Below are 14,649 nucleotides of genomic sequence, written 5' to 3'. Positions count from 1 at the left end.
CCCGATTAGAATTAATTGAGTTCAGCTCGATCAGGTTTATTTAGGAGTATAATTTATATGGAGAATTCTAATCAGGTTTATTGTTATAGATAGAAATAGAAATAATATAAAGGCCTAGGATGAAGAACCAGGAGTATCACCTTCATCACTGGTGTGTGGTTCAGTTCCGTTGTCAACTTCATCAATAGTTCCTGGTTCACTGTGGGGACTATCACTGCAAGAGAAGTAGACACGTGAAGAGGATTATCAATCAATAGGTCAACACATATAGAGTCAAAGCCAACATGTGCCAATCGGGACACACTTCGATAAGATCCTAATACAGCATTCACTCGTCTGGACATGAGAAGCACTATCTTGTCTCTAGTTTCCAGAGAGAGGATTCATGTAAATCAAATCGGTACTTGAAACCTACAATACTATTGATCCATTCCAGATTTAAGACGTAACTACTGGCCTCAAGTAAGCTGTTCTGGTTGTATTAAGAGATCTATAATTATGCTATTATTTGTTTGACGAATATTAGCGAGATTAATCCATACGGACGGACGGACGGACAGACAGACAGAAAGATAGGCAGGAAGGCAGGCAGGCAGGCAGGTACTGTAGATAGGTAGATAGACAGTGAGTCATATCTATCAATGAGAATGTTGAGCTAAGAATGTACAACCAAATGTCTGTATGTCATATTATACGGACTATCAATTTTCTTTTTAAACTTAATTTTTATTTTGTCACATGCCAACATAATCACAGGGTCAACATTTTCATCATTTTCATTATCATATTACAGTCCTTTTCAATCCTCCGTTTTTGGACTATCAATTTTAAAGAACACTTCACTGTTTTTCACCCATGTCTGTACAATGTCTATACAAGCTCACAGCGCGGCTGTGAGCTTGTAGATCTGCTATTTTTGAAAAATCGTGAAAATGTGTGCAAGAAACCTATGTCAAGGACCCCCAAGATGATATGTATTTGGCCACGGACCCCGATCTCAAAATATTTAGTTCCAGGGACCCCCAGAAGCAAAATTTGAGTTAGAAATGTTCGCTTAAAAAATACATAATTCAAAGATTTTCACACATTTTCACAACTTTTCAAAAATAGCAGATCTACAAGCTGGCAGCGCGGCACTCGGTGCCGCGCTGTGAGCTTGTATATCTGCTATTTTTCAATAGATAAAGTTATTAGGGCCCCTCCACCTTGGGCCCCAGTAACTCAGTCCCACTTTCCTACCCCTTGTGACGCCCCTGCTTAGACCCCACCATTTACCCGCGCTTGATTACATTTCTTCACTTTGCCATTCAGAGCACTGGGCAGAAACCCATGACTCTAACCACTCTCACCAGTACTCCTCTCCCCCAGCCATGCACTTCTCATACACAGGGCCGTCCAGTTCACGCTGACCGGGGAAGATCGCCTCGTGATGGATGATGATGGTCTTGATGAGCTCGTTAACGTGCGCCTGGCAGGCCACGGGGTCCTGTCCGTCCGGGATGGGCATCAGAGTGGGACCGAAACAGATGGCTATGTTGTAGGGGTCCATCATGTTCTCATCACTGTACTGGGACAGACTGGAGAGGAGAGAGACAGAGGGGGCATGAGGAGGTAAAGGGGAAGGGATGCGGAAAACATGATGCGTCATGTTTTGATTGATTTATTGAATATTTCTTTCATCAGACAGAAATGTAAAACAGCAAGTACAGTCAAAACACTTAGAGCAAGGGTTTTCAACAGGGGGTCCGGGACCCCTAGGGGGTCCTCAGAGTTACTACAGGGGGTCCTCCAAATCTTCGTGTGATAGAAACCTTTTTCCTCCTTTTTTTATATTAACTACTTGAACCCTAGCGTCCATATTCTGAGAACTTTAGCCAAAAATAGCAGATCTACAAGCTTGTAGATCGGCTATTTTTGGCAAAGAGCTTTGGTGTAGAGGGGGAAAAGAGCAGACTAAGTGCAGAGTGAAAGGTCAAGTTCATTAAGTAATGACGGTTCAAGTGGTTAAATATCTGAAAACACAAATTGACATGAATCTAAAATACACTGATGATTGTGATGTCAAATGATGAAACTATATAGACCCCTGACTTAGAGATATATTTCCGTCCATGCCTTAACCCTTATCCCTAAACTTCTTTGCCTTTTTTTTTTTACTATTTTGAAGGGGAAAAAAACATTTTAAAATACTTCAAATAGCCGATCTACATCGACGTTGTGAGCTTGTACAGTAGATCAGCTATTTGAAATATTTAAAAAATGTTTTTCAAAATAGTAAAATGGCAAAAGAGTTTAGGGATAAGGGGTAAGGCATGGACGAAAATAGTGTCCTTGTCTAAAAGGATTACACCAAAAATGTCCTTGCTGTCTTGTTTCCATTGGGGTCCGACTCCTACCTGTAGGTATTCAATTCATCAACATATAAAGTAGGAAGTAGCTTCAATAACATTCAATATCATCACAAACACTGTATATATGTATGTACAGAGTAGGGAAAAGAAGGGTTGAAGTAAGGAGGGGGGGACGGGGGTGATCACTTCTCGCCTGTCTAAGGGAGAAGTGATGACTACCTCACCCTTTGGCCTCCTGAAAGGTGCATGTTCAGAGCTGTTTTGAAGGAAGCCAGTGAACCACATTGTTGATTATGTACAGTATCATGAACAGCGACATTCAACAGTCGCACCCACATTCATGTCACAAATACTATACAGTACGGGAGGCAATTGAAAAGGAATTCTACGCCTGTTAAATAACCCTGCTTCATAATTATTCCATTAAATAAATTCATCTGAGACCTGCCTATTATAACTACAGCGGTCCATTAACTACTGAGCAGTGTGTGTGTGTGTGTGTGTGTGTGTGTGTGTGTGTGTGTGTGTGTGTGTGTGTGTGTGTGTGTGTGTGTGTGTGTGTGTGTGTGTGTGTGTGTGTGTGTGTGTGTGTGTGTGTGTGTGTGAGCGAGACAGAGCAAATATGAGACCATAAACAGGTGTCAGAGGAGGAGCATCATGAAAATGCGCCGTCTGGTATTTTTATTTATTTTTTGTTCCTCAACGCTTCTGACAGCCTTCTAGTCTTGTTTTCATTACACTGCAGATTCCTGCAGACTACAGCTTCCTCCCGGCGTGGAGTTATTTCCTCTCACGCAGGAGAACAACAGCGCCATCAGCCTGTCTGAGTGTGTGGTGTACACAGCGGCATACACACACACACACACACACACACACACACGCACGCACGCACACACACACACACACACACACACACACACACACACACACACAAACTGATATCCCAACTTTAGCCTGGTCAGACTCAGAACAGAGAGGGCACTGTTTTTCCCTTTTTTTTTTACAATGGGTCTCCAGATTGTGCGGTCCTTGTGCACTGACTTTTTGCATCTAATCCCATGTACAACACACTGACGTTTTTTTTTTGTTCAAGCACCTTAACTAATGTTCATAAGTATATCATGCACAGTATACATCTGCTGCTATCTACGCACCTTTTATATCTTATCACAGGTCAAATAAATGTAGATATCTATTTTATTTTTCTTGCTTGATCTCCTTCCCCCCTACCTCTTCTTCTTCCATTTCTTTCTTCTATGGAAAAAAAACGATAGAATGGGAACAATGCACAAAAACTAATTTCACCCACTTCTTTATTTCTGTAAACCTGGGATGTGATAATAAAGCTGGTTCTGATTCTTCTGTAGCAGGTGGCGTATTAGGGGTCTTTATTGTATCATTGGCTTCAAACAGAGTTCAGATTTTGACATGGTCAATCTGCGTCATTGCACAGCTTAATTGTACATTATATAGAGAGACATATGGGGGGGAAAGGAAATAGCGAAACCTAGCCGAGCCTGTTTCATGCAACCATCTGTTTGGAGGAGAACTCAGGACGTCAGGCTGAGTGCATACATGCCAGAATGCCGGGGAAAGAAAGCGTTAGAAAAGCTACAGCTGGCATCGATCCAACACTGGGAGAGGCTTTAAAACATACGAGTAAAACCCGAGACGTGAAATCAAAGCCTTAGTTCTGGCCGTGGAACCCAAATAAAGGGAGTATTAATGTTATTCAGTAAAAAAAAAAAAAAAAAAAGAATAGGACAGGTACATTGCTTCAGTGAAGGATGAGATTGTGGGGCTTGTAAATTACACCTAAAGTAGGGGTAGAGAGATCATTAAAAAATAAGGAAATTGTGGAACTGTTCAATATATCTTCATTAATGAACTTTTCCTCTGCAGGTCTCGGAAGTTTTTCTTTTAAAATTATTGTAAGGTGATTCATCCCTAGAGATTGACGTTAATCTAAAAACTAGCCTTAAAGGGATAGTTGACCCGCAAAATGACTTTTTTTTCCCCTGATCGATTACCCCACCCCATGGAGACTTGAATTAATTTATATTTTTGTCGCATTCCTAAGCCAATCATTTGAGGAGACGCTTTGTGTTTCCATAGGGCAGGGGTTCCCAAACTTTTTTGTCTCAGGGCACCCTATAAATATTTTTTTAATCCGAGGCACCCCTACATTATAATTTTCACTCCCAGCACCTTACATTTATAGAATATCGTCGTTGTCGGGTGGAAACCTTGTACTGTATGTCCAAAACCTTTCTTTTTGTATTTATCATCTATAAAATGTACTAAACTATTGAAAACAGCAGATCTACAAGCACACATGCTTGTAGATCGGCTGTTTTCACTAGTTTTGTACGACAGAGGTTTCTGCCTGACAGTGACGATATTTTAGTGATTATGTTGCGAGGAAAACGTTGAGATAATTGCCAATTTGGTTAGAACTGACTGAAAATAACTTTGTACTTCAAGTTTAAAATGATACTAAATATTTCTTCAAGTGTCCAAATAAATTCCAATTTATCCAAATATTATCAAATGATCTCGCGGCACCCCTGGACTGCCGTCGCGGCACCCCAGGGTACCCCGTCACCCACTTTGAAAACCCCTGCCATAGGGAACAAATTATTATTATAATTATAATAACAAATTATGGTCATCAAATTATTGGCTAAGGAATGCGACAAAAACTAAAAAATACCCATGAATTCAAGTCTCAAAAGTTTGAGAGGTGTACCGTTAGTCAAGTACTCACTGATTGAGGAAAGCGAAGAGGTATCTCATGACGATGATGATGGTGCGAGGAAGAGTCACAGTAATCTGCTGGACGTGATGTGCTCTCTCAGCTCCAGAGTCCAGCTCTGAAACACAGAGGAGCAGGGCGTGTAAATCACCACGGTACCAATGTCGCACATACCGGTAGTACCCAACCCCAGTACCAATGGTGGAAAAGGTACACAACATTGCTATCAAAATGTACTTAAAGTACCAAAAGTAGAAAGTACTCATTATGCAGAATGACCCATTTCACATAATTTTCAAATGTATAAAATATATAAAAAATCTTTTGACATTAGCAGATATAGAATAGCAGAATAGCATCTCACAGCTCACAATGCATCGCATCGCAACGCATTGTGAGCTTGTAGATTGGGTATTTTCAAATGGCCGAAATGTATAGGGTTGAAGTGGTTATGTTTTGTCAAAAACAAAAAAAAAATCTAGTAACTAAAGTTTTCAAATAATTGTAGTGGAGTGAAAGTACAATATTTGCCTCTGAGATGCGGTGGAGTAGAAGTACTCAAAATGTTACTTATGTAAATGTACTTAGTTACATTCCACCACTGCTCTGTACTTATACCGGATACTCATGGTCAAAGCAACTACAAGTGAAAGTAGCTCAGAAATGAAACGGTGTAAATAGTAGATCTAACATGTCGCAGTGCAACGTGTTGTCCTTGTGTGAGCTTGGAGCTAGGCATTGTTTTGGTATCTACAGTATCATATGACAAAGGGTTAATGCATGAACACAAATACTGTAAGACTAATGTCACCTTCTAACATAGAACATTTTAGAAATGACCAAGATGCAAGCATTTTGCATGTCAGTCAAAGACAGGCTGAAATACTGAAGCTGAAGACATCGTCGTAGGGCTGTCTGACTGACACTTGATATTTTAATACCCCCCCCAGAACCTTACAGGGGGGGTTCTACAGATGTGTGGTGTGCTGCTGCCTGCACACACATAAGGCAGACTGATGTGGCCCTGTGCTCTCTTCCCAGAGGGTCTGTGTGCTAAATAACAGTCCTTACAGCCACGGCGTTGGGATTGTTTCCATGTGCCGTGCTGCTGAACTCCTCCTTCTCCATCGCTATCCCACAAATTATGCACTTTGGAATTTCTGAAGACACTGGAAGGTGCATCTGTGTCGATGCTGCACGCGAGACGCGACCACGACCAGTCCACACACAGCTCATATTTTATAGAGCACCGAAGTCTGATGTAATGTATACGCATTCCTACCTGGGCCAAGTTTTCCCCCCCATAGAGACATGTTTAATATCGCTTCATATAAGAACTGTGTTCCAAAAATAAACACTGACTCATAGCATCAACTGACGGAAAGAACTTTTTATTAATAATTATCATAAATTATTTACAAACACAACGATACAGAGCCATATACCTCCCTGACAATACCGCCGGGACAATTTGTTTATTTTTGGACCACAATGTTCAACGATTCTAAGATGACCCAATGTTATTCTCCATAAGGGAAAAACTTGGAACGAGTGACGTCAGGACTTCGGTGCTCTATGGGAGCATTAGTGGTTCGTATGTATACATTAGTATACTGTCCTTCATATACTACTGTCTGTATAGAGGGTATGCGCGTGACATCATCAATCATACCCGGAAGTTATGCGGGAACGCCTACTGAGTGGCAAAAAAACTACTTTCTGGCCTTGACTGCCCATATATCCAAAAAGGAAAATCCTATCTGATTGCATTAAACGACGTTAAACGACATTAAACTCACTTTGCCATTCACTTTGCCATTCACTTTATGCATATGCATACCCTCTATAAACACTGACAGTATGGCTAAGCAGCACCAAGGTTTTAGCATCCGGCTTGTAAGTTGAGGCCTTATAGGAAGTGACAGTTCATATGAATGGCTGCCAGTTTTGCTGTTTCCCCACTGCTGGTGTCAGAAACAATAACTCTCTATTCGAGTGGATTTGCCGAACTTTACTTGATTTTATTACCATAATAAAAATGGTCATATAATACTTTATGCTTCCAGTCGCTAGTTTAAAGCCTTTCAATCGCCATGAGTCATTTAGTTAAAGTATGGTCCCATTTATTTTTAAACTGATGATAAAGTATGCTGTGGGAGGGGCATGGCTAGCTTGATTGACAAGCTCCCAACCAATAGCAATTATTGACCCACCCCCTGCTCTGTCCCAACCAATAGCATTTATTTACGGATTTGAAATCGCTCCAAAATATGCTTAATTCACGGTCTGCAGAGTCTATTTGCTGTCCATGAACGTTTACGGCCTATGGTCAGCACAGGCATTGTACGTTTTTGGAGCTGTGTGGAACACAAGCTACCCTATACGTGGCCGTGTGTGTAGGTATGTTTGTATGTGGGTCTGTCTGTCTGTATGTAGCCTCAAGAATGTGGTGTAGTACCTTTTATGACCACACATGTTAAGGGAGGGGCGCTGTTTTCAACTGCAATACACACACACACACACACACACACACACACACACACACACACACACACACACACACACACACACACACACACACACACACACACACACACACACACACACACACACACACAGCTCCACTTCGAACAGAGGTTCGATTTTTTCCATACACCGAGCACGCAACCCTGTTGGGGAAAACCATGCAAGGGATAAATAAAAAAAACTATCGGCTGCAAACTGATTTCTCTCTTTGCCATCATCACACAGAATCTAAAACCCAGGCGGCACAGTGAGCAAAGAGAATCCCTTGTTGGGCGAGTTCAGAATGTGACCGTCCCATTGTCATTACCAGGGGTGTCGCACCAAATTCTGGGCCCTGGGTACAAGGATTCACTGTGGGGGCCCCTGTGCTTTAACTATTGAAAAATAGCAGATATACAAGCTCACAGCGCGGCACCGAGTGCCGCGCTGCGAGCTTGTAGATCTGCTATTCTTGAAAAATCATGAAAATCTTTGAATATTTCAAATCCTTCTGAGGTTTTTTGAAAAACCTATGTTTCTATGTCAGTGGAGCTCAAACCTTTTCATGTAAATTAAAAGGACCCCCAAAATGGTATGTATTTGGCCACGGAACCCCATCTCAAAATATTTAGTTCCAGGGACCCCCCAGAAGCAAAATTTGAGTTACAAATGTTCGCTTAAGAAATACATATATTCAAAGATTTGCACACATTTTCACGACTTTTTCAAAAATAGCAGATCTACAAGCTCGCAGCGCGGCACCTGTGCCGCGCTGTGAGCTTGTATATCTGCTATTTTCCAATAGCTAAAGTATAAAATAATTAAGGCCCCTCCACCACCTTGGGCCCTAGTAACTCAGTCGCACTTTCCTACCCCTTGTGACGCCCCATTGTCATTACTCACTGATGGTGGAGATGAGGTCCAGGAAGCGTTCCTTTGGGAAGATGGGGTTTTCCAATCCCCTGAAGTAGAGCTTCAGGACCCCCGCCACTGAGTTGATGTCATGCTCGTTCTGGTCGTCGACCAAGGGGTCTTCACCTGGTGAAAAGCCATAAAGTGTGTGGTCAGACAATAGGTGATCGAAGATCACAGTGATGCAGATGTTTGAGTAGGGAGAAAACATGGGTTTATCCCGCAATTAAATAAAGATGTACTTTAGTACAAAGGTATTGGCATCAAAATGTACTTCACAATTGTTCAAAATGTATAAAAATCTTTAGAAAATAGCCGATCAACAAGTAGATCGGTTATTTTCAAATAGCAGAAGTACAAAGGGATAGTGGTTAATAATAAAGTGGTTAATGCATGTTTTGTAATATTAATACAAATCTACAGTAAGTAACTACACTAAAGTTTTCAAGTAGTTGTAGTGAAGTAAAACATTTTAGATGTAGTGGAGTAAAATGTAGAGAAGTAAAAGTACTGAAAATGTAAAATACTCCAGTAAGGGCCCGGTCTGTCTATGAGGGCGGATTCGGCCAATGCATTTCAATGGGAATGGAGCTGTTTGCTGCCATTTGTGGATTTGCGGACGCAATGGCAGAACCCGTCCTCACTGGTAGAATAAAAGTGCACACCAAAGTATGGTTGCCAGCAGATAAACTCTTTTTGTGTGCGGCAGACTAAAAACGCAGAGAGCGCATTCTGGCCCAAAGCCTGTGACGCACCTGTCACTCACTTCCAGGACCCTCCCCGTATCCAGCACCGACTCACCCGATTGGACAGAGGGGGGAGAACAGAATCTGTGTGGAGAATTGATCTGCTCCAGCATAAATGCAGGCACGCAGGAATCCCCTACTGGCATGAAACCTCTCCATTCCCATTGAAATACATTGCGGAATGGGGAATCCACTGTCACAGGTACTTTGGTGTGACCATGCCCTAACAGAGTATGTCTATATTGCAGTATTGATACATTTACTTAAGAAAAACATTTGACTACTTTGTCCACCACTGACGATGACTCACCTCTCTCAAATGAGTTTTTAATATCGTTGACCTCCACCTGGGAGCCGGGCACCCGGAATATGCCCTGCTGCTGGAGTCCTGAAAGGAGGAGGAGGTAGGGAGACAGAGAGAGAGAGAGAGAGAGAGAGAGAGAGAGAGAGAGAGAGAGAGAGAGACAGCCCACAATTGAGAGATTCAGTGTTTAGCCCAACCATTATCTCCACACCCAAAAAGGCCCGTACATGAAAGCCCGCTGGAAACACACAACAGAGAGCAGGAAATGTAATCTAGTCATAAAGGGAGATACTTTTTTCCCTCTCTCTTGTTTTTTTTTTCTCTCTCTCTCCAGGAGAGCAGGGCCCCTCGGCTAGGCTGCAGCATGTGGTTTCAGTTAGAGAGCCCCTAATCAGTTTTCTGGAGTTTCATTAGGTCCAGATCCAGAGGAAAAGGCTCCAGGCTAACAGCGGCGGTGGGATGCAGACAGATGTGAAGGTAGACAAGGTGGAGGAATGAGTGGGGTGAGGTGGGGGGCTGTACTGATTAACCACACATACCCTCGAGCATGGGGTCTTCAACAGGGGGTCCAGAGCCCCTAGGCGGGTCCTCAGAGTTACTACAGGGGGTCTGGTGAATATTTGTGTGATGGGGAACATTAGCTGAAAATAGCCGATCCACAAGATCACAACGCGAGGCATTGTGAGCTTGTGGATCGGCTATTTTCTGAGAGTTGGTGTAGAAGTGGGAAAAATGTCAATGATCTTACCAAGTAGGCCTACAGAGCCAATGGTCAAGTTGACTAAATGTTGAGGGTTTAAAGGGTTAACTATCAGAAAATATATATGAAAAGGCTTAATCTGCAACACTATTTTATGCAATATGTAGTGGAGGTCCCTGCTTCATCTCTCTCTCAGCTAGGGGGTCCTTCCTTTGGCTGAAAAACCTTGAAGACCCCTGCCCTAGAGTACCTATTCTGGGGCAAACATTTCTGCGAAAATAACAGATCTGCAAGCTCATGACGCATTGCTAGCTTTTAGATTGGCATGTTTTTGGCAAAAAGATTTGGAGTCGAAGGGGGAAAAAAGAAGGGGGCCTAGTATAGACCCCTGGGTCACTCAAGTCAAGGATGTATATACTGTAGGGTTGAAGTGGTTAAACAAAGATCAACAGCACTGTCAAACCCTCCCACGTGTGATGGCTGCCATAACACGTTGCCATGCCTTTAGCAGCCAGCTGTGAACCCTGAAGCCTAATTTATGCTCCGTCGCACGACTAGGGTTGCATGCCGAAAATAACTACAAACTCACAATGACCAGCTCAGTGGCCTTGTGTTTAGAGTGTCCGCCCTGAGACTAGGAGATCGGGGTTTGATGGTATGGGTCATACCAAAGACCCCTGAAAATGGAACTACTTGGCACTCAGCATGCCTGCTTGGCACTCGGCATCAATTGGGATAAGTCCCTGTGACATACTTGGACATCATGTCCAGGTCATGTTCAAGCTGCCTCACGCAAAGGAAACAGGAAAAAGGTTTCTGCCCTGTGGGCCTGATGAGAGTATAGTAAATGGAACCAAATGGACCCATATGGGTGCATTTGGTTCCATTTTTTCCATTCTCACAGTTACAGACCTGTAAGGGTCCATTTGGAACACCCTCAGCTGGATGGTTCGACTAGACTTTAGCCCCTATAAAAAGGACAGGTTGGATGAGGGATTTGCGTGTCAGGGCCACTACGGGCCACACAACTTACCATACAGATTGATGTATCTAACACAGCTCTCTACAACAAGAGGAATAGGTTGGCCTGAATCCTGAGAGAAAATAGAACAAGCAATAAGGCATTAGAAACAATAAATTGCACCATAACTAATCCATAGATATTGATCACGTATTTAAAAAAAAAAAAATCTTGTCTTAAAGGTATCAAATGTATTGACCTATGCAAGCTAGTGTCTGTTACAGGCAGCACATTAAATGATTACATACTGTACATGTCTCAATGTGTGGTGAAAGTAAATGAGTAATTAAGCAGCACATTGAACATTTTTGTTCAGAACATTGAAAACGTTATAATTCACAGGAATGTCACAGTAAGCAAATAGTCATACAACAACAGAAGCATGCGAGTGTAGCTCATTAGTAGAAATGTGCAATTATTAGCAGAAGGCAACATTACTGCTATTAGTCTTTTGGCTTTTACACAGCAAAACCTTGAGTGCAAATTTAACTCTGACAGTGCAAGAGTGGACAATAAGTGGGTCAATTTGTACACCAACACTCTCAGATGGTAGTGATTTAAAACTCTCAAAGCGCAGTGACTTTTGGCAGCGCAGTGCAGTTATTATTATTATTATTATTCAGTAATACATTCTCAGAGATAGATCAGCACTCTGGACTTTAATGGTGTCGTTGGTCTTCTTCACCCCCTGAACCTGTCCTCCTCCCCCCTAACAGTACCTGAATACGAGCACGGGCATTCTCTTCCCCCTAACAGTACCTGAATACGAGCACGGGCATTCCTTCTCCCTCTGAGACAGTAAGGACGCAGAGCAATGAGCAGCGGAGGAAAGGGAGGCAGAGGAGAAGCACACAGTTAGAAAAGCTCAGATGACAGACAGACAGACAGACACCCCCTGGCCTCAAGGTTAGAAATGGATCTAAAGCAGGGGTTCCCAAACTTTTTTTGTCTCAGGGCACCCCATAAATATTTTTTTTTAATCCGAGGCACCCCTACATTATAATTTTATACTCCCAGCACCTTATATTTATAGAATATCGTCGTTGTCGGGTGGAAACCTTATATGTCCAAAACCGTTCGTTTTGTATTTATCATCTATAAAATGTACTAAACTAGTGAAAACAGCAGATCTACAAGCACACAACGCCTCGCGATGCGAGGCGTTGTGTGCTTGTAGATCGGCTGTTTTCACTAGTGTTGTGCGACAGTCTTGTATGATGAAGCAGGGTTTTGCTTTACCAAGAGACGTACACATTTGAAACTTGGAGATACAAGGTTTCTGCCCGACAGTGACGATATTTTAGTGATTATTTTGCGAGGAAAACGTTGAGATAATAGCCATTTTGGTTAGAACTGACTGAAAATAACTTTGTACTTCAAGTGTAAAATGATACTAAATATTTTTTCAAGTGTCCAAATAAATTCCAAATATTATCAAATGATCTCCCGGCACCCCTGGACTGCCGTTGTGGCACCCCAGGGTGCCCCGTCACCCACTTTGGAAAACCCCTGATCTAAAGCACAGGGACTGGCAATGGACTGGCTCGCCCTAAAACATGCTCGCCCCGGGTCTAATCCGATGTCCTCGCAATGGTCGCCACCAGATATTACTAAACGCAACCTCAGTAAAACTATGCCTAAACCTAGCTTTATTCCTAAACTTAACCTCGGTGAAACTATGCTTAACGCTAACCCTAAACCTATTCCTAACCTTAAAAAAAACCTAAATTGTAAAATTGTTCTGCAAACAAATACAGAGACAGCTCACTGCCATCCTGTCTGTCAGAGGCAGAGGAAAAGGGGAGCGAGATTATGGCTCAGAAATGCGACCATATCATACGATAAAAACTAAAAGATGCATTTCGTCGTTGTCGGGTGGAAACCTCGTATCTCCAAGTTTCAAATTTGTACGTTCTTTCGCAAAGTAAAGCCCTGCTTCATCGTACAAGGCTGTGACACAAAAGTAGTGAAAACAGCAGATCTACAAGCACACAACGCCTCGCGGTGCGAGGTGTTGTGTGCTTGTAGATCGGCTGTTTTCACTAGTTTAAAACATTTTTAAATGATAAATGCAAAACGAACGGTTTTGGACATACAAGGTTTTCATCGGACCACAACGATTTGTAAATAAAAGTTAATAGAATAGAGGTACTAAGCAGCACGACTTATTTCATTGTGCGGTCGTTCGACAAAGCGTGAATTTGTGTTAATAAACACAGACAGCATGGACACGAAAGGCAGCTGGAAGAGGAAAGAACAGAAGGCGAGAGCAAGAGGACAAGGGAAGGAGAGGACCTTTCTCCTCAAGCCTCTACAAGGCACAGGTCAGTCACACAGCAGCACTAAAGGGGGGTACCTTGATGAAGGTCTCCATATTGCCATTAAACAGCTTATGGTTATACATGGAGCGCGGCCTAGGCTTCCGCATTTTCTGTGGCTTAGGGGGTAGAGTGGGGGGCCTGGGAGATGATAGACAAGGGGAATGAGTGAATAAATAAAATATCAAACACACACTGCGAGACGGTAAAGACCGTGGCATGCTGGTGGTAATACAAGAATAACAAGTTTCACTAGAGCAGTGGTTCTCAACCTGTGGGTCGGGACCCCCAGGGGGGGGTCCACAGTTCTATTTTGGGGGGTCCCCCAGATGATAAGCTTAATGTGCAACATTGTTTTCTCACTCAACAGTAAACAAACCTGGTGGGTATCTGCACATTTCTAAAGTGGCAATTTAAGAGCTTTTTTAATACTCTAAAATGACAAATTAAACATTGGCCAAATTGTCAAATATTAGAGGCAGATATTGTGGAAATAGCTGATCTACATGTAGATCTGCTATTTTCACAATAGAACCGTGTTATGCAAAATGTAACTCTTAGTGCTCATAGGGTTGGGGGGTCCCCAGTTAAAATATGATTATTTTGGGGGTTGAGGCCTGAAAAGGTTGAGAACCACCACAATAGAGCACAGGGCTAGGGGGTCAAAACATCTTCCGTGTAAGTGCAGAATATGTCATGTGTGGACGGCAGCGCGGAGGAAGTGATATTTATTCAAACGTTGAAAACAAAATCAAAAAGGAGAGACGTTTATATCCTGCCGGCCTGGTGTTGTTTAAAACCAATTGGTCTGCCCTCTAATTAACCCTTAACTAGCGCTGAGGGATTTGGGGGCCCTGCAAAAAAGACTAGAGACTGGCTCTCTAATAAGCACTGCTCTTGACAGATTGAAAACACAGCACTGCTTAATGACTCCTAATGCATACCTGCATGAAAAGACATTTACTGTAGGCAAGGAAACTAAATCAAGGCCACCAGCCGACATATGTCATGTCCAGTGTTGAATTAGTCTTGGGCCC

The 14,649-nt window shown here is 42.5% G+C and overlaps 1 protein-coding gene across 2 annotated transcripts in view; it reads right to left on the bottom strand.

The window, feature by feature from the left end:
* The window catches only part of srgap3 (SLIT-ROBO Rho GTPase activating protein 3), a gene marked incomplete at both ends in the record, with an annotated part of 111,682 nt that overhangs the window by 12,731 nt on the left and 84,302 nt on the right, over positions 1-14,649 (bottom strand). The window contains 7 exons of one of the 2 annotated variants that reach the window (XM_080727508.1): positions 141-214; positions 1,350-1,577; positions 5,119-5,224; positions 8,515-8,649; positions 9,580-9,657; positions 11,307-11,367; positions 13,651-13,753. In XM_080727508.1, coding sequence (XP_080583634.1) covers positions 141-214; positions 1,350-1,577; positions 5,119-5,224; positions 8,515-8,649; positions 9,580-9,657; positions 11,307-11,367; positions 13,651-13,753 — 785 coding nt within the window. Of the gene's footprint in view, positions 1-140; positions 215-1,349; positions 1,578-5,118; positions 5,225-8,514; positions 8,650-9,579; positions 9,658-11,306; positions 11,368-12,053; positions 12,085-13,650; positions 13,754-14,649 lie in introns of both variants that reach the window. The other variant, XM_080727509.1, reaches the window with a different exon arrangement.

Source organism: Nannobrachium achirus, assembly GCF_963921795.1.
Source record: "Nannobrachium achirus genome assembly, chromosome: 6".
In the NCBI taxonomy this organism is placed as follows: Eukaryota; Metazoa; Chordata; class Actinopteri; order Myctophiformes; family Myctophidae; genus Nannobrachium; species Nannobrachium achirus.
Note: the sequence above shows the minus strand (reverse complement) of the source record. Positions and strands in the feature narration are given on the sequence as shown.